The 24,518-nt window shown below is 40.8% G+C and overlaps 1 protein-coding gene across 7 annotated transcripts in view; it reads right to left on the bottom strand.

The window, feature by feature from the left end:
* Positions 1-689: 689 nt before the first annotated feature.
* Positions 690-24,518, bottom strand: part of CCDC146 (coiled-coil domain containing 146) — a 164,044-nt gene continuing 140,215 nt past the window's right edge. For 6 of the 7 annotated variants that reach the window (XM_003921131.4, XM_010344620.3, XM_074379292.1 and 3 more), the window contains 9 exons: positions 24,096-24,266; positions 19,869-19,957; positions 19,610-19,774; positions 18,064-18,288; positions 16,124-16,352; positions 11,964-12,092; positions 11,298-11,435; positions 6,020-6,268; positions 690-4,756 (listed from right to left, as the gene is read on the bottom strand). In XM_003921131.4, the coding sequence (XP_003921180.1) occupies positions 4,553-4,756; positions 6,020-6,268; positions 11,298-11,435; positions 11,964-12,092; positions 16,124-16,352; positions 18,064-18,288; positions 19,610-19,774; positions 19,869-19,957; positions 24,096-24,266 (1,599 nt within the window). In that variant the 3' untranslated portion in view covers positions 690-4,552. The remainder of the gene's footprint in view (positions 4,757-6,019; positions 6,269-11,297; positions 11,436-11,963; positions 12,093-16,123; positions 16,353-18,063; positions 18,289-19,609; positions 19,775-19,868; positions 19,958-24,095; positions 24,267-24,518) is intronic. The other variant, XM_074379293.1, reaches the window with a different exon arrangement.

Genomic DNA, 24,518 nt, shown 5'->3' with positions numbered 1-24,518 from the left:
ACTATGCAGCCATCAAAAACAATGAGTTCGTGTCCTTTGTAGGGACATGGATGAACCTGGAAACCATCATTCTCAGCAAACTGACACAAGAGCAGAAAATCAAACACCGCATGTTCTCATTCATAGACGGGTGTTGAACAATGAGAACACATGGACACAGGGAGGGGAGCACTACACACTGGGGTCTGTTTGGGGGAAATAGGGGAGGGACAGTGGGGGGTGGGGAGTTGGGGAGAGATAGCATGGGGAGAAATGCCAGATACAGGTGATGGGGAAGAAGGCAGCAAATCACACTGCCACAAGTGTATCTATGCAACAATTTTGCATGTTCTTCACATGTACCCCAAAACCTAAAATGCAATAAAAATAAGTACATAAATAAAAATAAATAAAAATTTCTTGGAATAAATGAAAATGGAAACACAACATGCAAAAATGTATGGGACACAGCAAAAGCAGTAGTGAGAGGGAAGTTTATAGCAACAAATGCCTACATGAAAAAACTGAGAAGATTTCAAATAACCTAATGACATACCTCAAGCAACTAGAAAATCAGGAACACACCAAATTCAAAATTGTAGGAGGAGAGAAATAATAAAGGTTAGAGCAGAAATAAATGAAATTGATATGAAAAAACACACAAAAAATCAACAAACAAAAAGTTGGTTTTCTGAAAAGACAAACACATGCAACCATTATCTAGACTAAGAAAAAAAGAGGGAAGACCCAAATAAATGAAATCAGAAGCAAAAAAGGAGATATCACAACATATACCACAAAAATACAAAAAATAATTACAGGGTGCTTTGAATTATAATACGTCAGGTTAGAAAACCTAGAAGAAATGAATGAAGTCCTTGACATATACAATGCCAAGACTGAATTGGGAAGAAATAGAAAACCTGAAGAAACAGGTCAATAACAAGTAAAGAGATTAAATCAGTAATAAAATCTTCCACGCCTGTAATCCCAGCACTTTAGGAGCCTGAGGTAGGTGGATCACTTGGGGCCAGGAGTTTATCAGCCTGATGAAACCCTGTCTCTACTAAAAACTCCAAAAATTAGCCAGGCATGGCAGTACAGGATTACAAACATACAGCTACTTGGGAGGCTGAGGCATGAGAATCACTTGAACCTGGGAGGTGGAGGTTGCAGTGAGCCAAGATTTGGCCACTGCACTCCAGTCTGGGCGACAGAGCAAGACTCTGTTGAAATGAAATGAAATAATGAAATGATGAAATGAAATTAAGAAATGAAATGAAAAATAAAATGAGAAATGAAATAAAAAATGAAATGAGAAATGAAATGAGTCTTCCAACAAGGAAAAGTCCAGATGGCAGCACTGCTCAATTCTACTGAGTCTTTAAAGAAGATTTTTTTTCTTACATGGGTAAATCATGTAATGCTGAAGTTTGGGGTACAAATGATTCCATCATCTAGGTAGTGGGCATAGTACCCAATAGGCAGTTTTCCAACTCTCTCCCTACTCCCTCCCTCTTCTCCCTAATAGTCTGTTTTTCCATCTTCATATCCGTCTACCCATTGTTTAACTCCCACTTTTAAGTGAGAACATGTAGCATGTGGTTTTCTGCTGCTGTGTCAATTTGCTTAGGTCAGTGGACTCCAACTGCATCCATGTTGCTGCAAAGAATGTGATTTTGTTCCTTTTTATGGCTGCATTCCATGGTGTATATGTATCACATTTTCTTTATTCAGTCCACTGTCAATGGGCATCTAGGTTGATTCCTTGTCTTTGCTATTGTAAATACTGCTTTGATGAATGTACAAATGCATGTGTCCTTTTGGTAGAACAATGTATTTTCCTTTGAGTATATACCAGTAATGGGATTGCTGGGTTAAATGGTAGTTCTGTTTTTAGTTCCTTGAGAAATCTCCAAACTGTTTTCCAAAGTGGCTGAACTAATTTACATTCCCACCAGCAGTATTCAGCATTCCTTCTTTTCTGCAACCTCACCAACATGTTTTTGTTTTCATTTTTTGACTTTTTACTAATAGCCATTCTGGCTGGATGTGGTGACTCATACTTATAATCATAGCACTTTGGGAGGCTGAGGCAGGAGGACTGCTTGAAGCCAGGAGTTTGAGAGCAGCCTAGGCCTCATAGTGAGACTCCATTTCTACAAAAAATAAAAATATTAGCTAGGTGTGGTGGTGTGCACCTGTAGTCCCAGCTACTCAGGAGGCTGAGGTTGGAGGATCACTTGAGCCCTGGAGGTGGAGGCTGCAGTAAGCCAAGATCATGCCACTGTACTCCAGCCTGGGTGACAGAGGAAGACAACAAACAAAAGCAAACAAACAAACAAACAAAACAAAATTACAATACTACCCAAAGCAATCAACAGATTGAAAGTAGTCACTTATCAGAATACTAACGGAATTCTTCAGAGAAACAGGAAACCCAATCCTAAAATTTGTATATAACCACAAAAGACCCCAAATAGCCAAAGCAATCCTGAACAAAATGAACAAAGCTGGAGGTATCACACTACTACATCTCCAATATACTACAAAGCTCTAGTAACCAAAACAGCACGGCACTGGGATAAAAACAGATACATAGACCAATGGAACAAAATAGAGAACCAAGAAATTCATTCATCTATCTACAGACAACTGATTTTTGACAAAGGTGCCAAGAATACTCATTGAGAAAAGGACATTCTCTACAATAAATGATGCTGGGGAAACTGGAGGTCCATATGAAGAAGAATGAAACTAGCCCTCTATCTCTCACCATATTTAAAAGTCAACTCAAAATGATCAAAAACCTAAATATAGGACCCAAAACTACTAGAAAAAAACATAGGAGAAATGCTTTAGGCCATTGGCCCCGGAAAATATTTTATGAATAAGACCTCAAAACACAGGCAATAAAAGCAAAAATAAGCAAATGAGATTGCATCAAACTAAAAAGCTTCTGCACAGCAAAGGAAAACAACAGAGTGAAAAGGCAACCTACAGAATCAGAGAAAAGAGTTGAACACTATTCATCTGATAGGGGATTCATATCCAGAATAAATAAGGAACTGAAATATCATAACACCAAAAAAAGACTACAAAAATCTGATTTAAAAATGGGCAAATGATCTGAATAGACATTTCTCAAAAGACATACAAATGGCCAACAGGTTTATGAAGAAATGCTCAACATTGCTAATAATCAGGGAAATAGAAATAAGAAAATATAAGGTATCATGTCACCCCAATTAGGATGGATATTATCAAAAAATTAAAAATTAAAAAATAACCAACGCTGGTAAGGATGCAGAGAAAAGGGAGCTCTTATATGCAATGTTAGTGACAATGTAAACTTGTACAGTCACTATGAAGAATGATATGGAAGTTCCGCAGAAAACTATTACACATTCACAATGTGCTATTCGCAATAGGCAAAACATTAAATCAACTTAGGTGTCCAACAACAGATAAAGAAAATGGAAGATACACACACACACACTCACACACACACACACACACACACACAATGGGATACTATTCAGCCACAAAAAAACCAAAATCTTGTCATTCGTAGCAACATGAATGGAGCTGGAGGACATTATGTTAAGTGAAATAAGCCAGGTACAGAAAGTTAAACATCACATATTCTCCCTCATATGTGGAAGCTAAACATTGTTGATCTCAAAAGAATTGAAAAGTAGAAGAGAGGATATAAGAGGCTGGGAAGCTAGGGGAAAAGATGAGGGAAGGAAGGAATAAGGATAGATTTGTTAGTAGGCACAAAATTACAGTGAAATAGGTGAAATAAGTCCTATGTTCTAGACCACGATAGGATGTCTATAGGCAAAATAATACATAGTTTCAAATAGCTAGGAGGATAGTGAATATTCCCAAAACAAAGAAATAATAAAGTTTGAGATGATGTATATGCTAATTACCCTGATCTGATCACCATACATTATATGTATTGAAACTTCACTATGTACCCCATGAATAGGTACAATTATTTGTCAAAAAATAAAATGAAAAAATGCAAAAAAGCCATGACAAGTTTCACTACTTTTTTTACAGATATTACAAGATTAAGTGATACTTCTTATTCAACAAAGTGAGTTATGCCTTTGCAATATCTGAAATATTTTCCTTTTCAGTCATTCTTTCTTTTTAAAGTGTATATATTGAACAGTATTTGTTTTTTCTTGAATAAACAAAGACCACTCTGCCCATTTCTATATTTCATTGAAAACTATTTTATTTTTAGTGCATTTTTGTAGCACCTTGCCTACTACAAATTTCTGGAATGCAGTCAATATGAAGAGTGAAAAGGAAAATATAAGCAATTCGAATATATACTTTGACATGAATGTGGGACAGTTCTATGTCCTATTCAATGTTATGTAAGGTATAGTAGTTGGTGGGTAAATAGAGACCGTGTTGAAATCTGTTGTTGACTAACTGTGGACACCTTACTTATCTATAATTTTAGAACAATTATGCTCACATTTTTCAGCTGTGGGTACAAGGATGCCTGGCTGAAGTCTTCTCCTTGAGAGGTCTGGATCTGTTAACATATTCAGATTTCAATTGGCTTTACAACAGGTTTCCTTATGTGCCTCATATTGGCTCCAGGGTCACGGGGTTGAAAAGGAGCCAAAGCACCATAAGGTTTTGGCACAGGAAGAGCGTCGTCTGCTTCTGGGATGTAGGCATTTGGACGCAGCTCTGCAGTTGTGTAAACACCATTGGGCAGCTCGCGCTTACGTGTTTTCGAGACCTCCTGCAAAGAAGGATTTTTCCTTTTCAGTTCTCTGAAAACTCTAAGTGAAGTCACTTTATCCTTCAGTCCCTAAAGACGCAGCTGGTCTGGACAGTCTTGAACTGTGCAACTGATACTCCCCAAAGGGATGGGAGGGGCAGGAGGGTGGAGTCACACATCACACACACACACACACACTCTCTCTCTCACACACACACACACACACACGTGTCACATCTCATTGGAATGGGCTATATTCCTGGGGTGTAGGGTTTTTCAAAGACTTCTTGGTGGGTCCTAACTATGTTTCCACCTCAGTATCTGTCATCAAGCACTAATTATTTCCCTGTTTTTGACAAAGGCAGAGCAACTGCCAAAGTATTTCCCTTGGTAAGTCATTGGTGAGCAAATGTTACAAAGGAAGAGACCGAGGAATAAAGTGGAACCAGAGGAGGAAAATGGTCAGCAGCTTGCCCTGAGCCTCAAAGTTTTCAAGATTTTGCCTGTGCCTCTGGAAAACAGAATAATCTGTTACTGCACTGAAAAGACCTCCAACTGATAAATGACCGTGGCACACCACAGGTAAAATCTGAATGCGCTAAAAGGTATAGTCCCAGGTGGTGTGGAGATTATAATTCAGATAATTTATACCTGTGCTCAGGTATTCCTAGTGTGTTTCAAATGGAGCTTTGTTTTGGGTTCAGAAGCAAATAGGGACCCTTTTAGTGACATCCACTTGACAATCTGAGTGAGTTGTACATCTGGAGGATGTAGACTCCTTGGAAAGACATGCCTAATTCCAGTCTAGAGGCCTAAGGTGGGAAAAAGGGTAGGACTGAGGCCTATGATGTACACCAAGCATGTGCAGAAGGCAGAGCAACCATAACGTGGCTGGAGGCCTCACTGTATGCCGTGGAGGCCACAGCAGATGAACACGGACAGTCAGCTGTGGTCTGCGCAGAGGTGCAAAGACAGAGATTGGAGAGTTACTGACAAGGCCGATGCCAGCCTGGTCATCGCTATGCTGATGGAAGGCCATGGCATTCAGCCTCAGCAGCTCAGGATGTAATGCTGTGGGGTGGGCCTTGCACTTGCTAAGTGTTCTTCAGTGAGTATTGTGGCATTTTGACTTATAGAATATCATAAACACACTTCTTTCTAATGACTGTGGGGACTGTATGTAGTAGAGTGGGGAAACTTTACTTATATTGTGGGACAACTGACCCCCTGAAAGCAGCCCCCACTGGCACACTTTAGAAATGCAATACAGGAGCCAAGGCCTACCCGAGACTTTTCAGCCATGGCCGAGGCATGCATGTCTTCATCTCGAAGTGCCTTCAACCATTCTTTCTCAATTTCCTTACTGAGTGCCAGACCTTTTTCTATCCTGGAGTTGCAAGTGAAGATGAAGTCTGCTTTTTCCCTGACTTCCTTTTGGAGGTCAACAATCAGGGCTTGTTTCATGGACAGCTCAGCAACAAGAGCCATCATTTTCTCAGTTGCATTTTTGATCCTTTTCTGATAGCCATTCATCTAGAATTAAAGAGCCCAAGGATTAGTCTATTTATACAGTCCATGAAGACTTAGGAAAATGGAAGGCTACTGGCTGTCTGTAATGGCAGGGTACCTTTTTGTCTGAAGGAAGGAGGGTCTAACTTGGAATTCACAGAAATTAAGAACTGAAAGGGCAGAGTTTGAGCCGAACACACTGGCTGTGTAAGAACGAGGAGACAACAAGAAAGCGATTTGTTTATCTACTTACTAGATTGCAAGGTGGGTAACACTGAAGGGAAAAGTTTAGTGCCTCCCATTTTTTTTTTTGAGGCTGAATCTTGCTCTGTCACCAGGCTGGAGTGCAGTGATACAATCTCGGCTTACTGCAGCCTCCACCCCCCGGGTTCAAGTGATTCTCCTGCTTCAGCCTCCCAAGTAGCTGGGACTAAAAGCATGCGCCACCACACCCGGCTAATTTTTGTATTTTTAGTAGAGGCGGGGATTCACCATGTTAGCCAGGATGGTCTTGATCTCTTGACCTCATGATCCACCCACCTCGGCCTCCCAAAGTGCTGAGATTATAGGTGTGAGCCAACGTGCCCAGCCAGTGCCCATTTTTAAAAGGTAAGAAGGAGAGGTAAAGGGATGTTCTTTTTTAAAAATAAAATAAAGACAAAGTCTCGCTCTGGTGCTTACACTGATCTTAGCTTACTGCAGCCTGGAACTTCTGGGCTCAAGTGATTCTCCTGCCTCAGCCTCCTAAGCAGATAGGACTATAGCCTTGCACCACCACACTTGGCTAATTTATTATTTTTGTATCAATGGGAAATTGCTGTGTTGACAAGGCTGGTTTTGAACTTCTAGGCTGAAGCAGTCTTCCTGCCTCAGCCTCCCAAAGTGCTGGGATTACAGGCATGATACCCCGTGCCCAGCCAAAAGTGTTCTTGATGCCTAAGTTCTAGCTTAATTTGTCCTTATTAGTTTGTCACTTATCCAGGGGAAAAAAATCTGGTAGAACACAAGTTACTCTTTGCTTATATGAGATAATCAGCAGAAGTTCTGCATCTGAAATGACTTTTTAAATAAAAACAAGCACACTGACATGTTTGCATTATTGATTGTAATTCCTGGTGTGCATCATTACTAGGTCAGAAATATGCACAAGCCAAGCTGGGGAAAACTTTGTCAATAATTTAGAATGAGAGCTGTTCCTGGAGTTTTTTTTTTTTTTCCCCTTGTTGTTTGTTTGTTTTTGAGACAGGGTCTCACTCTGTTACCCATGCTGGAGTGCAGTGATGTGATCTCATCTCACTGCAACCTCTGCCCCAGAGGCTCAGGTGATCCTCCCACCTCAGCCTCCCAAGTAGCTGGGACCAAAGGTGTGCACCATCACGCCCGGCTATTTTTTTTTTTTTTATTCATTGGTAGAGATCAGGCTTCGCCATGTTGACCAGGCAGGTCTTGAATGCCTGAGCTCAAGCAATCTACCTGCCTTGGCCTCCCAAAGTGCTGGGATTACAAGCATGAGCCACTGTGCCCTGACTGTTTTGTTTTTTAACCTATTAATAATAATAATAATAATAAAGAAAAACACAAATCAAAAAAAGCTCTTAATATCAGCTATTTAGCATTAATACAGTTAAAAGACAGGATGATTTTGGGGAAAAAAGATCTCAAAAGGCAGGAAAGAAGTAAAACTAGAATTAGGGGTTCCTGTCAGCTTTCTGCCTGATAAAGGGTAGAGTCTTTTAGTGTGATAGCCGCAGTGGGGCAGTTCAGTGGTGATACCTTCTACCTGGCAACACTCACTAGTTCCTCTTACCATGCCTGATTTTTTTCTTCACATCATGTCCCACTGCTGATACTATACATGTCTTTGGCTATTTGATTACAGTTTGTTGTCCCATAAGAATGTACTCTTCATGAGGACAAGGACTATTTGTTTTATTCATCACCATATTCCCAGTGTTCAGGACAGTGTTTAAAATATAAGAGGCATCCCCCCAAAATTAAAGTTGGATATTTTCTGAATGAAGGAATGAATGAATTCTTAATCTATTTCATTCTTTGTTCTTGGACCAGGATAAATTGGGACATGCAAATGAGTTTCCAAATACTCCAACTAACGCTGAATACCTTCCTCTCCTATTAGAGCATACCCTGGTCACATCTGCACCTCTGCTTAGAGAAATGTTGCTACTAGTGATTTACCTGCCTCTGAAAATGTAATAACTTATTATTATATACAAACTTTGCCTCCTTAAGGGTAGATAATAGAAATTCTTATGACTCTTCCATACTGAACTGATTTTTAGGAAGCATGCATTGAATAAAAATGACTACCACTAAAAACTTCAATGAGTCATTATCTTAAGTTTTGCCATTTTTATCTGACTTTCATAATTCTGCACTGACAACTTCCACTAACAGATTGTTTACTGATCAGTCCAGCAGCATTAGTGCAGTTCACAACTGTAACTCATAAAGTAAGAAATGCTAAGACTTAGATAAGCTAATGCACTTTGAGTGAATTACATGTCTGATATTTCTTTAAATATTTGCTGCCTTTCCTTTTTTAAATGAATTTCCCCTTCTTTGGGGGGAGTCATTTTTTACTCAGCTACTGCACACTTGAGTCTGTGTGCCCATCTGTATAACTGGCCAACTTCCCTTCTCTTCCATAAATTAGAAAACAAAGTCTCATATTATTCTGGGTTGCTCCGAGTCTTAGCTGAGATTTTCCGTTTTCTGTTCCCATTTCTGTTGGGAAATTTGCAGGAGGAGCCATAAGCTATCTGAAAGAAGTGAGAGACTTGAGGAGGTGTGCATCTTGTTGAACACCTACAAGTGTTTAGGCCACTTACATGTTTAACTATGTAACACTTGTAACAAATTCAGCTATCATACCCATTACACGAATGAGAAAACTGAGTTTTAAGACAATTTATCCATCTCTCTCAAGGTCTTTGGCTAGTTTTGATAAATCACAGATTTGGAATCTTAATGCCTTTCTACTTTCCAGTTCTGCATACTATGAGATTATCATTTTAAATGTGTGTGTAGGGGGGTGTTGAAAGGCAGGGAGGAGGAAGAAGCAGATGGAGAGCATGGAAGGTATGGAAAGGAAAGGGGAGAATAACTGTTAGGCTAGGACTGGGCTGTGCTGGAGCTTTCCTGGCTATGGAAAGTGGCCGCCATGTGCACGTCTCTAGCATTACTGTTGCCTTCCAGGCGACTCTGCCGTCAGCTTTGGTAAGTCAGGCCTCAGTGAAAAATTACTTCCCTCAAAGAAAGGGAAATTCATTTTGCAAAAGGAAGAAAGGCAGCATTTATTTAAATGAACATCAGACATACGAATTCCGGCGAAGTGCACGAGCTTAACTAAGCCTTAACATCATTCCAGTGGCAGATGTGCAACTCACAACTTTACCTTAGTTTATGAAGTAGAGTTGTGAGGTGCAAACCTGCCACTGGACTGATGGGTCTATTCGTGGAAGTTGTCAGAGCAGAAGCATAAGAGTCAAATAGAAATGGCAAAGATGGCCTAAGAGTTATAGTCATTTCTTGTTCAGTGTACCACATGTGCTTCTAGAACAGAACTGACTATTACTCATCCAACAAATGTTTTTCTAGAGTCTGGTACATGCTAGGCATTGGGGAAATTAAGAACGAGAAACATCTGCTCCCTTCAGGAGCCCAGTCTCTGGTGTGGGCATTACTATTATTTATTTTCTTCTGTCTCTCCTTACTAGAACCTGTGAGCCTCCCATGGTGTAAGCTTCCTTTTTGTTTCTGAACTCATACCTAGCATGAGAGTAGCACATAGCGGGTGTTCAGTAATTACCACTGACTGGCTGAACTCTGCACTGGTGGGAGGCTCCAGGAGCCCCGGAGGCCAGGTGAGTGGCCAATCCTCTGACGGCTCTATGGTATGCATGAGAGACCTCACAAGAATGGTCTTGTGTAGGGGTAGACTGAGGAAGGAGTAAGTCCCACGCCCACATGGACATGACACAGAAATGGAACAGGCATTGGGTATACAGGCTGATGGGGCAATCCTCCAAATGAACCTTTTTGGAAGCAGGAGTCAAAGCCACAGGAAGCCTCGGGAGGCCTGTAGGAGTCTAGGGGGACTTCTAGGGACTCTGCTGGCTACTCCTTTCAGGGTAGCATCTAGCAGTCCCACTCCCACTCTGAAGCTTTGGATCTGCCATCTTGGTCTCTTATGCTTATTAAATTAGGGAATTCCGTGTTCCTGGCCTTTCCTCACTAGTGGGGCCTGCTGAGCACCTCCGTGGTGCAGCTGGCCTGGGTGTTGTGTGACTTCATTTCTCTTTAACAGTCCCCTTCCATTTCTGGGTTCCGGCTGACTTCTGGATTGGACCAATCCCCACTCAGATCACTGGGGAAGTGAAACCTTCCACTTAAAAGAAACTGGAAAGGATTTAACTCTGTGCATGAGATACAAAGATAGCAAGTGCTGTTATTTGGGTAGTTGCTCTGCTAAGTGAAACTTGTATACTGTCAATTAAAAGCTTAGGTTTTGGGCCGGGTGCGGTGGCTCAAGCCTGTAATCCCAGCACTTTGGGAGGCTGAGGCGGGTGGATCACAAGGTCAAGAGATCGAGACCAACCTGGTCAACATGGTGAAACTCCATCTCTACTAAAAATACAAAAAATTAGTTGGGCATGGTGGTGCATGCCTGTAATCCCAGCTACTCAGGAGGCTGAGGCAGGAGAATTGCCTGAACCCAGGAGGCAGAGGTTGCGGTGAGCCGAGATCGCGCCATTGCACTCCAGCCTGGGTGACAAGAGCGAAACTCCGTCTCAAAAAAAAAAAAAAAAAAGAAAAAAAAGCTTAGGTTTTGCCATTATGAAGTGAATTCATTCAGGGAGTAAGACTAAAACATGTTGGACAAGTCTCTGAGCCATCCTTCCGTTTTTACAAGTTTCCCTAGTCGTAAAGCCTAATCCCTCCAGTGCTTCTCTCAATAAACCTAGCAGTCTGTGGAAAAGGAAAGGTAATAAAGGAACAAGGCAGAAGGGAAGAGGCAGGATCTCAGGCCAACCTTCTTGGCTAAGAGCAGCGTGTCCTGCTTGCAGGCTTGAGTTCTGCTGGAGAGCCTGTCCGTGAGCCGGGAGACCTGCTCATAGATGAAATCCTTCTCCAGCAGCTTCTCCTCCTTCTTGGCCAGTTGTAGTTCCAGCTATGTTTGAAAACAGTTTCAAGAGGAAGAAAAAAAAGGCATATAGGCAAAATCTTATTTCCTAATTAGAGTGCTATTTCCCCTCAACCCCACGAAATACATCCGGGAAGTGTTTAGAGCTGGGTTAAGTCAAGACTTCCCCTGCCACGGCCCCTGCAGATACGGCTGGGAGTTCCTCCTCACATGGTAGAGTATGACCCCTCGGCTCTATCTAGCGTCCAGGTCACCATCCTTCTGATGTGTTCCCATCAGGAAGACCAATTGATCCATTTAAGATGCCAAAATTTCTCCTTTAGGCCATGAGAGAAAGGTGCCTTTGGAATCTCGAAACAATTGGATTGGAACTTCTTTTGGGAAGTGCCTAAATCAAGCTTAGAATGTGTGACTAGATTACAGTGAAAGGACTGTATTAGTGACTAGAATAATGAGGGATAGGTCTGTCCACATAACACCAAACAGTACCATAGGTATCTGTGAAACTATATCAACAAGGGGCTAACAGAGGCAATTTTAAGCAAGAATGTTTACCTCGTCTAATTTTTTGATCATTTCCTTTTCAGTCAGATCTTTCCCCGGAAGGAAGCGAGCTCTGTTCTTACCATCAAGCTTTACAAACTCTTTCTCCAGGTCTCTAATTCTGTCTGTACACTGTGAAAACTGTTAAGAAAGAAACATTAACTTTAAAATGAATTATCTAGCTCAGTAAATCTGAAAATCACATTGCCAAGGTCTTTTAGTCTTTCAGTAGGACCAACCCAGGCCAGGGTAGAAGAGAACTCTGTTTTCTTAACATCCCATCAGCTGGGACCTGGTTAAGTAATATTTTTGCTCATTTATGGTTTTGCAACTATGACGTCTATAATTGACTATACAAGCGAGGCAGTGCCTTCTGGGTCATAGGAAAAGCTGATTTCACAAACAGCCCTTGATTGCTTCCCATTTTGTGTTATGTTCATGGGATGCTATGTGGATGCAGGGCTCCAAGTACACAGGCTGATATGGTTTGGATGTGTCCCCCTCCAAATCTCATGTTGAATGAAAGTTGATCCCCAATGCTGGAGGTAGGGCCTGGTGGGAGGCGTTTGGGTCATGAGGGCAGGGTGGAGCCTTCATGAATGGCTTGGTGCTGGTCTTGCAATAATGAGTGAGTTCTCACTCTATGAGTTCAAGTGACATCTGGTTGTTTAAAAACAGCCTGGCTCCTCTGCTTCTTTCTCTTCCTTCCTCTCTTGCTGTGCAATGTACCTGCTCCCTCTTTGTTTTCCACCATGATTGGAAGCTTCCAGAGATCCTCGCCAGATGCAGATGCTGGCACCATGCTTCCTGCACAGTCTGCAGAATCATGAGCCAAAATAAACCTCTTTTCTTTGTAAGTGACCCAGACCCAGTTATTCCTTCAGAGCAATGTAAACGGACTAATACACAGCCTTCACCTCTTCGTTGCAGGTTGTTAGAGAGACCAGGGTAACTAGCATCCAACACGCTGGACTTCATTTCAAAACACTTGGCTGGCAATAGGTTTAATGGCTTCCCAAAGAAAAGAAAAACATTCTTAATTATGGAATCTACCTAATGTACACTGTGAGAAAAAGCTTGGGCTATTTGTATTTTTTTCTGCTAAATCCCCAATACAGTGTCATATGTATCAACTATATTTGTTCAATCGATGAGATTTTGGAGGGGAATGAAGACACGTGGCTACTCCTAAATGAGAGTGGTAGCCACACTTAGTTTTTGTTTTATAGGGAGAGAGATGTGGAGCATGGTGACAGCCAAGAAGCATTATTTTCAGTTTTCCTACTGAATACCTATGTAATCTCAGGCAAATCATTTATCTTCTCTAAACCTTAGTTTCCTCAATTGTCAAATGGGAAGAAAAGGCTCAGTCCCATGGGGTTGATCCATCATATATGAGGTAATATATTTACGGTATTTTACAACATGTCTAGGACTGATACAGGTAGCATTTTTTAAATGTATGCTCCTCCTCCCTATGAAAAGAATGATAAATGGTGACAAATAATTTAACATTTTTCTTTTTCCTCTATCTACATTCCTTAAATGACCTTAATATAGAATTGAAGTATACATATATATGTAATCAAGCATCTGCTGTGTTTATTATTAATAATACTTGATGCTCCCTTTTCTTAATTAGGAAACTAAATAAGGAACAAAAATACAGTGCTTGCTTATCAGAGGGGTGTCTCGATTTTATTTCATCCTTGGCATTTGAGGAAAAACTGTTTACTCTGTCTATGTAAAATAGTGATCTTGGTTCCCAAAATAGTTCATGTGACTTCCTAAAATTGAGCTATTATTACAGGAACCAAGAGAACAGACTCATGATAAACCTTGGATTAGACTTTTGGATAATTAAAAACTGCTCTGGACAGCTGAAAAAAAATGCAAACCTTAAGAAAATCCTGGAAAATGATGCAAAAAAAAAAAAAAAAAAAAGGGCGGGGGGGGAAGACTTAAAAAAATAAAAACCCAAGACACTGTGGCTATAAAAAATAGCAGGATATGACTGGGATCCGGCACTGCAGAACACAGCACAGAAATGGCTTGCCTCAAGCTCGAAATTCCACATCACGCCCTTCAAGGGTACACATGATGGGTGCTGAGTAGATAATCAGAATTAACTCCAGTCAAGTAAAATAACTGATATCATGTAGTCCACATGTCTCAGTTCATGTGCAACCAAAATGATAAAAGTTCACCACCAGGCAGGGTGTGTAGTGTTACTAAAAGCCTAATATTTCCCTCTTGGGTAAAAGTGAATTTACATTTCACACTAGGTAACTGGTTTTATATAACAAAATGAAGAACAATTTTATCCACGGAATGGAAGTATTGATTTGCAGTCAACACAAAACGTCTGCTTATACAATAGAGAGGGAATTATTCTGTTGCAGGTTTTACTGAATTTAAAGTTCTTCTGTGCTACTGAGCATTTTCATAGTTTAGGATGGGCAAAGACGGACTTGAAGCTACATTTCGGGAAAGAGCTGGAGAGAACCAAAATGCAAATGAGGCAAGTATGGAGTTCCTGGGGGCAATCTGGGATGATGAGGCTGTGGAGGGAGAGGGCAAGTGTGAAAGACAAGCCAGTGAAATCGAGCTAGGCAAGGGTGCGCCATGGGGTATTAGTACTCAGGGAGTGCCTCCAGTGACAGAGTGCCCCCAAGAAAAGCATGGATGTCTCGTATTTAATTGAAGTGCTTTGCATTTCTGCAATGTAACCCCACATACCACTGTCCCACATCTTTAATAAAGTCTGCTCACAGAGGCCTTGCATGAATGGTCTTGTGGAGGTGTAGCCTGAGGAAGGAGTGAGTCCCATGCCTGGGCGGACATGGCACAGAAGTGGAATGGGCACTGTGTGTGCAGGCTGATGGGCGATCCCTCAAATGGACCTTTGTTGGAAGCAGGAGTCAGAGCCGCAGGAAGCCTGGGGAGGCCTGTGGAAGTTTAGGGGACTTTCTGGCCACTTGATCTGAATCTGGCTACACTTACTGAATAAATGAATGGAAGAACTCATGTCTAAATTAAAAAAAAAAACACTTGGAAAAAGAACATTGGCATATTTGTGCAAACTGAGAGAGCCTGTTATCTATATAGCATATACACATTCAAACGGCATAAAATATAAAAGCAGACCTATCATCCAGTCCCATGAAATTCTATGAATCCCCTTGACATGATTAAAAAAAAAAAAAAAGAAAAGAAAAGAAAAGAGGGGGACCCCAAACTGTCTAGGGCATGAGCTAATGATAAACATTTACTTGTATACTTAAAAAATAAATGGAAGGATCTCTCTCAGATTTTTGATAATTTTAGTAGTAATTATATATTGGGGATAGAATTTTATTTTCTTCTTTATAATTTTTATACTTTTACAAAATTTCATTCACCAAATGTCTTAACTTTATTATCAGGTAAAAAGAAAATAGCAAACCAGACATTTTAGAAAAAAAAATGTTAGAGATTAGAATTTGTTTCTGCTACATTGAGTCAATGGGAACAAGTTTAGGCTACACAGTTTTTAATTTTAAAAAACTTCTATTAAGAACAAACCTCAGGTAACACATGTGAAGAAAGTAGCTTATATAGCTTATTAGTATTTTATTTATTTTGTTATTTTGTGTTTTAGGTTTTTGGATTTATTCCACTTTAAAAAAGGCCGTGTCAGAGGTCAGGTTACTGAGCTATCGTAGAACTACAGTGGTTAATAGCCAAGTCATATGTGACTGCCTACTACTAATGGGCAACAATCTCCAGACAATCTCTTGTTCTGGGGGCCAGAGTATGAAAAGTGAGAGTTCTGGCGCCTCTGCAGCATCTGTCCAGTAAGCAGCAATGACATTCTTATGCTGAGGGGAGAGAGCCTAGATCACTATGAGGAAGCTGAGCTAGAGATAAGTCCTGGGAGACATTAAATTCCAAGAAAGGCAGAAAATGCTTCATAAGAAAAAAAAAAAAACCATGTGTAGCCTGGATGCCTGAAGCACAGATTCCGTCCTAGAGTAGCATCTAAATGCATTTTTAATCAAGATATAACTCATGGTTTCTTATAGATCCTAGAAATAGTACGGCTTGGTTTACATGCAAGAACTCATCCACGAACTGATAAAGGCAGAAAAACATAAATGGTCTGAGGAAGTGTCCTGTGATCACTCACCCACCTGAATTTGGAGCACAGCTAGGTCAGCATCCAGGGACCTTTTGGCTGGCAGCAATTTCTGGGTCACACGAATTTGTCTTTGCTTCTCAGCAATCTTCAGTTTGAGGAATCGGATCTTTTCTTCCAGGACATGTATTTCAATTTCTCCATTCAGTTTCATCTTCTCTTGGATATTTATTTTTTCATAAAAAATGCATACTTCTTCTTCCCGCTCAATCAGCTGAACGCCACTATGGTCAAATTCAGAGGCAGAGGCTAAATGGGCATTGAAACTACCATTTTACTAGTCATCGTGATTCCCTCGGCTTTGGATGCAAGATGTACATCAACATAGCATACTTCCAGAGGGTGACAAATAGTTATTAATGGCTTTCTAGTTAAACTGCATCTGCACTTTGGATTTCTGTAGGGATAGGAGGGTTACTGAGCCTTTCAACATTGAGGCCGACCATGTGGTTGGCTAGCCACAGTGTCTCTGTAAGTCCCCAGAGGCTTTCCTGGGCTGGGAAAGAATGCCATTCCCAATGCACAAACAAAGCGATGCAACAGTCTGATTTTCTGCCGATCCTTTTCATGGGTCAGACTTGCCAACCAAGGTCTGGCCAGAAACACAGAGGCAGGGGGCCAGGGAATGCAGCTCTGGTGTGCATCTGCTCTATATTAAGTTGCTAGGCCCATTAGTTTCTTCTCAAGTTGAATATTCCTATTGTAATTCCCCCATAAACAGGCAAAAATCTAGGTTTTGTAACCATGCCAGGAGAAGAACCCCTCTTGAAAGGAGAATATGGGGAGGAAACAAAGTAAGAATGTTCTAACCCTAGCAGCTCTGGTCTGCATGACCAATCATGCCCCCTGATCTGAGCAGTGCCTGGGTGTACACTGTTTGTCCAAAAGCTTTGGTTTGTGCCAGGAGCCAAATAATATCCCCCTGCCTCCCCAGAAGAAACCTATCAGCCCTTTGGAAATGTGCTGTTTTTCAAAGGACCCTAAAGGTCTTCCCATACACTATGCATATCCATTACTTCAGAATTCTTCCTTTAATTGCTTCTATGACTCCCCTCCCTCAAAACATGCATGCACGTAGTTGTACTTGGCTAAACCTAACTCTGTATTTTGTCCGTTTTCCTTTCAAAGGCTCTTCTCAAGATCAAGTACTGATTTAATTGCAGCCTGGACGAAATAATGCTACTCCTAAAGGTCTTATTAACATGCTGAGCAAATGAACTGGGAGAATGGCTGAGTAAATATAATAAGACCAAACCTACCACAAAAATGGGCACAAGTTCCACACTTACTTATGCCAATTATGCTGAAAGAATTTGGTATTATATGAAGCAGGAATGACCATCTAGGAAAGGACATTGATCTTCAAGCAAGCAACTTCCCAAACCCCTCCTCTTTGCCTGTTTATGAGGACAAAAGCTTTGGTTTGTGCCAGGAGCCAAATAACATTTTTGTATTTATTTCTTCTTTTTTGGTGGGGAGCGGGTGGACAGAGTCTTGCTCTGTTGCCCAGGCTAGAGGGAAGTGGCGCGATCTCGGCTCACTGCAAACTCTGCCTCCTGGTTTCAAGCGATTCTCGTGCTGCAGCCTCCCAAGTAGCTGGGATTACGGGCACCCGCCACCACACCTGGCTAATTTTTTGTATCTTTTAGTAGGAATGGAGTTTCACCACATTGCCCAGGCTAGTCTCAAACTCCTGAGCTCAAGTAATCCACCTGCCTTGGCCTCCCAAAGTGCTGGGATTACAGGTGAAAGCCACCGCGCCTGGTGTAAGGGATAGCATTTCTTATTCCCAGGGAAAACAACACACAGTCCCTCCTCTCCAAAGGCTAATGAAACCTGAATATCAAATTTCTCTCACTATTCACTGTCAAGTCTAGGTAGAGAAACATTGCTAAATTGGATCCCTGGTGCTCTGTTCTTATACCTGGATTTTACCTTTCATTTCGATGCTGAACAGCTTTTTCGTATCTTTTGCGAAGCTGCACCATCTCCTCTTCGATCATTGTGATCATATTGGCAAGTCTGTCAATGTTATTTAACTGGGCTTCCTTCTTTTCTTTCATTTCCTGAAGTTTTGATACAATTTTGCACACATCGTTTTGCATGCTCTCTCTGATGGTAACATTGTTGGCGTGTTTCAGCATGGAATTTTGTAACTTTCTTTTAAAATAATGAGACAATGGATAAGATTATAATTTTCTTTAGTTTATTTAAAAGCAATGAAGGCTTCTAAAACACAAGCACTATCAGAGCAGACCTTGCTTTAGTGTAGCCCTTGAAATGACAACACTGGTAATAATGATACTCATCATGTGATACAGAATTTTCATAATCCTTCCGGGTCTCAGATTTTCTTTCCTTCCACAGTAGAACATCTTTCCTTTGTGCCCCAATGTTCTACTGCCTCCCTTTATCAAAGCAAGAGACTACAGTCATTCATTTATTGTTCTGTCATTCTCAGGAGACTGCCGTCTTGAGGAGAGAGATGGTTATATCCAATAATGCACATTGGACATAGGTGTGCCTGACTCGGCCGATGGCCACAATAAATACTGAATGAATGCATGGCTTCTATAAATGTATTTTATTTTCATATTAGATGAGAACCTGATTTAAAAATTATATTTTCCTTTTCATCCACTTCCCTCCCCTGAAATGGGGCCACTTTACAATCGCTTTATTAAAGGAAACTGGGCAATAATGGCCACCAGAAAATTAGTTTGTGACCTGATTATGTACCAATTACTAACACAGGTGAAAGAATCCAGCAGATCTTGGCACATGGTAAATAATAAACGAAGAAAACAACCATTTGCCAGAAACTCTTCTGAGTGTTTTTATACAGATTAGCTCATTTCATATAAAATGTCGCATGAAATGAGGACTTTTTATGGATAAGAAAAGTTGAGCTCAGAGAGACAAGGCAGCTTGTCCAAGGTCACACAGGTAATAAGTGGCAGGGGTGGTATTTGAGTCTAGACATCACCTCTTTTCATCATTCTGCTATAAGGTATTGCCTCCCACAACACATTAGACGCTTTAAATCAACCACCAGGGGATGTTGGTTAACAAACGATTTGATTGTTTCCTAACTTCCAAATCCTAATTATTAGATTTGTGCTTTTCTTTCTAACTGGGCAGGTGAAAATCATCATAGTAAGCATTGTTATATAGTATGGTTTTTCATTCATTAAGAACATGACTCCCGAACAATAGAGGCAAAATAGATTATGATTCTACAAAGTAAGATGTTTGAACAAGGGCTTTTCTGGCTTCCTAAAATGCTATTATTTTTATTTTTAATTTAATTTTTTAAACTTTTTTGAGACAGGGTCTCACTCTGTCACCCAGGCTGGAGTGCAGTGGCACCATCTTGGCTCACTGCAGCCTCTGCCTCTTTTCTATCTTATTTGAAATTTTTAGGGTTCAAATGAATCATAAAACAAGCCTTTGGGAGGCCAATAGTTATTAGAACACTTACCTTTCTTGACTAATTGCACTACTTCTCAGAATTTCAAGTTCATTTAATGACATTTTATGCCTTTCTTTTATTTCATTTACTTTTTGGTGAGCTTTGTGGAGTAAATTAACAAATTTGTTTCTTTCATTTCGAACAGTGTCATACAGTTTAGCAAATTCTCTGAGTCTGTAAAAATACAAAGTGTTTACTGAAACTTATGACATAAATATCAGGTTTTTTCCCTAACCTAAATAGATAAAATATCACATAATTACTTTACCTCCGAAAAATTTCACATTTTTTCTTCTTGTGTATCCTGATTTCAAGATCCTTTGCTTTGATTTCCTTAACAATGTTGGTATATTTTTGCTGAAATGTAAAAAGTAAAAATAAAAAAGTGAAATAAATAACATATGAACACTCCCCGCTTTATCCCACATCATTCTCTTCCATTAAAGACAATTCTCCAGCCTAGGCAACATAGCGAGACCTCATCTCTACAAAAATAAAAAAAATTATCCAGGTATAGTAGTGTGTACCTATAGTCCCAGCTACTCAGGAGGCCAAGGTGGGAGGATCACTTGAGCCAAGGAGTTTGAGGCTGCAGTGAGCCAGGACTTCATCACTATGCTCCAGCTTGTACAAAAGAGTGAGATCCTGTCTCAAAAAAAAAAAAAAAGAACAATTCTATCTTGGCCTGCTGGGTTATACTGATCAGGGTGAAGGGTAAAGGAGATCTGAAAATATTCTGGCCAGCTGAACCGATTCACACTGGCTAAGACAAATGGTTACCTAAGGAAGAGAACAATTAAGAGAAGAGAAAAAGCAAAGAGCCCGCATAGGTTGGGTTTGAGGAAAAGTTTGGAGAACTTTTGAGAGAGAGGAAGAGTGATTTTGAACTGCTCAGCTGGACTGGGTAAGTGTAGAGTTTATGGAAGATAGATGAGGGAAGAGGATTCCTAGTAAGTTTTGGTAAGTGTTATAAACGGTCTCTGTGGTGTTTTGTCAGAGACTGAAGCAATGATTTAAAAGTACTTTCAACTGTTTGTATGTGGGGTGTTTTCCTACACAATAAAGCATCATATTGAGACCAGCTGTAAGGAGGTATTACACATAAATATTTTAAAAGAAAGCAGTTATATTTCTAAAGCTCTGAAAATATATCAGGTGTTAAATACACTTTAAAGAACATATTTAGTTATGTTCTTCAAATCTAAAGACACTGGATGCTGCATCTGGGATAAACGTATTCAAAATGAAGAAACATATTCAAAAATGAAGGATTTGCTGGTAGAAACTAGAGGAAATAGTTTGTCAGCTTTCTCTCAAGGACTGCGAGCAAAGCCTGTTTGGTATGAGTGACTGAAAAGAAACTAGCCATAGAGCCAAGATTGATGTGTAGCATTTTTCTAATGTCATTCTCTGTCAGAACAGGGGTCAGGAAGAAGCTAATATTTAAGTAACTGTATCCATGAATAATAAAACAGATGGAAAAATGTCTGTCTTGGGGGTGATAGCAACAGTTTTTTTCTTCACTTTTGTCTTTTTGTAGGGATATTGATGTGATGTGAACACAAAATAGTAAGATTGACTCCCTTCTTACGGAAATTGCAGCTAGGTACAAGTAATATTTAACACATAATTCCTAATGCTAAAAATACTCAAGGGATAAACATTTGTCCTTTATCGCTTTCTGTATCTCAAGAAGAATTGTTTTTTGTGGTTTAATACAAATTAGCTCATTTAATAATGAGGTTTACTTTACACGGGTTACTCACACATAGATAACATGTATATCAGTTTTTGAGATTAACTGAAAATTATTGAAATCATAAAACAGATCAGTGATTCTTTTAACAAGTAAGTATGGCCAGCCTGGACCACGTGGTAAAACCCCATCTCTACTACAAATACAAAAAATTAGCTGGACATGTGGCAGACACCTGTAATCCCAGCTCTCGGGAGACTGAGGCAGGAGAATCACTTGACCCTGGGAAGCAGAGGTTGCAGTGAGCTGAGATAGTGCCATTGCACTCCAGCCTGGGCGACAGAGTGAGACTCTGTCTCTAAAAAAAACAAAGAAAAAAACCCAACAAGAACAAGTAGGTGTAACTCTAGAGTTTCTATAATTGCTAAAGAGAAAACGGAGGAAGTTTCTCACTAGGGAAGACTCACTTGAGTGGGATCTTCCCAGCCAACAACAGGTTGTGTTGAAAACCCTATTCCAGACCAGTCCCACTCTAGACCCTGACTTGGTGAAGATGGCTGGCTGGCTTTCTTTCTCTCCTCCGTCCCTCCCTCCCTTCTTCCTTCATCCCTCTCTTCTTCCCTTTCTCCTTCCCTCCTTCCTTCCCTTTCTCCCTCTTTCTCCCTCTCTCTTTCTCTCTCTCCCTCCCTTCCTCCCTTCCCTTCCTTCCCTTCTCCCTTCCTCCCTTCCTCTCATCCTCTCTTTCCTTCTTTCTCATTGCTCATTTTTGACATGGAGTCTTGCTCTGTCGCCTAGGCTGGAGCGCAGTGGTGCGATCTTGACTCACTGCAACCCCCACCTCCTGGGTTCAAGCGATTCCCGTGCCTCCACCTCCTGAGTAGCTGGGATTACAGGCATCCACCACCATGACAGGCTAATTTTTTGTACTTTTAGTAGAGATGGGGCCTCACCATGTTGGCTAGGCTAGTCTTGAACTCCTGACCTCAGGTGATCCACCCACCTCAGCCTCCCAAAGTGCTGGGATTATAGGCATGAGCCACCGCTCCTGGCTGAAGATGGCCTTCTCACATCTCTCCTCTCTCCTCTCCTTGTCCTGCTCCTGCATCTTACCCCCTCAGCTACCCTGTGCTCTCAAGCTGCCTTTCTTCCGTCCGGTCTTCCCTGATCACTTCTTTACCTAGTGAAACCTCATGAACTTCACTGCTGCTGCAGCCTTCAAGATGTAGTCTGAACTGTTTAACATGGATTAAGTGACTTTCATCATCTGACTTCTCCTGCTCTCTGGCCTCACCATTTGACATCCTTTCTCTCCATTTTCCCATGTGCCAGCCATGCTGAACTTCTTTTAGTTTCTCAAATATTAAGGTGGAAAAATAAACAGTGAAAGGGGGCTGTGAAGTGCCTGCAGTGGGTTGTGTGATGTCGATCTTCTCCTCAAGTCTTCTGTGCAAAAATCTACTTCATACCTCACTGCTCACTAATGCTTTGGTGTGAGTGAGCTCTCTCTGCAGAGTGAGAAGAAATGCCATCCAATGTAAATAAACAGAATGAGAACAAAGGATGTACTTAGAAACAGATCACATCTGGGTCATTTGATAAATTTTTTAACTTTTAATTTTTTTTTTTTTTGAGAGGGAGTCTCACTCTGTTGCCCAGGCTGGAGTGCAGTGGCATGATAATGGCTCACTGCAACCTTCACTTCCTAGGTTCAAGACATTCTCCTGCCTCAGTCTCCCAAGTAGCTGAGATTACAGGCACCTGCCACCACACTTTGCTAATTTTTCTATTTTAGTAGAGATGGGGTTTCACCATGCTGGTCAGTGTGGTCTCAAACTCCTGACTTCAAGTGATCTGCCCACCTCGGCCTCCCAAAGTGCTGGGATTACAGGCATGAGTCACTGGGCCTGGCCCTGTCCCGTTTATATTTAATAGGAAGCTTCTGGGCTCGATCTGGATATAATCCTTATATGGAATAAATGATTCTAATGGTAGAATTTTAGCTTGCATGACAGGAGGGCTGTTTTGCCATTTGTTTTGTTGCTGATTTTGGGGAGAATGTTTCATTGGCACTTTGTAGGAGCCCAGGAGAATCATGGTGTGATGCAGCAACTAAGCCTATCTGGCATTCTATGAAATGATGCTGTCTTGAAGTTGGGCGGGACAGCTGTCCAGTGCCTCCACTCTTGAGTTGTTCTTGGGCAAATCACAGTGGAGTCTGAGATGGGAGTGAAACCCAAATGACATCTGCAGCCTATGCAGCCGCCAGTCCTGTCCGCTGGAAGCACCCACTTGATTCTTACTGAAAGTGCCATCTCTTCAAATCCTCAGCTCTTTGTCAATGATCTCTTTTTCCCTCTAAATTATTGGCTACTGCTAATCCTGGGACTATTTTTTGGTGCATGATTGAATCTCTTTTAGGGAAGATTTTATAGTCACTGGAACTTGAAAGAGAGGTACAGTTACAGTGATCCCTTGGTATACATGGGGAATTGGTTCCAGGACCCTTTGAGAATACAAAAATCCAAGCATATTAAAGTCCCAAAGTTGGCCCCGTGGAACTCACCTATAAGAGTTCCATCTATGGCCTGTGATATATGCATTTTGTATTCTGTGAGTACTCTTTTTTGATCTGCATTTGGTTGAAAAAAAAAAAAACAAAACTGTATAATTGGACCCATGCAGTTCAAATCCATGTTGTTCAAGGGTCAATTGTATGGCTTTCTAATGCACATTGCATTAAAACCAAGCTACCTTGAACTATTGTGGTTACCAATGAATGGTTAAAAAAAAAGCAGTTACCTGAGCTTTCAGGAAATCCTTGGACTTTTGTTCCTTTTCATCAATTTTGACTTGAGTCATGCGGACAAGGTTGAATACTAGCTCTTTTATGTGTTCTTGGTCCTTTAAAAGCTTGTTTTCTTCTGCAAGTTGTTGTTCTACTAACTTAGACTCTATTTCTGATAGAATTTTCTTTTGAAAAAAAGAACACAAATAATATTATAACTTATTTGTTTGAAGGAATACAATAAAGCTAGTAACTTAGACTACCTTTTCATTTCCTATACAGAATGTATTTTATTAAAACAAACAAGCCAGGTGTGGTGGCTCATGCCTGTAACTTGAGCCTTTGGGAGGCAGAGGCAGGAGGATCACTTGAGGTCAGCAGTTCAAGACCAGCCAGAGCAACATAGCAAGACCCCTCTCTACAAAAAAATAATTTAA

The sequence above is a fragment of the Saimiri boliviensis genome, chromosome 10, assembly GCF_048565385.1.
Source record: "Saimiri boliviensis isolate mSaiBol1 chromosome 10, mSaiBol1.pri, whole genome shotgun sequence".
Taxonomy (NCBI): domain Eukaryota; kingdom Metazoa; phylum Chordata; class Mammalia; order Primates; family Cebidae; genus Saimiri; species Saimiri boliviensis.
The sequence above is the reverse complement of the archived record's forward strand: the minus strand, read 5'-3'. Positions and strand labels throughout refer to the sequence as shown.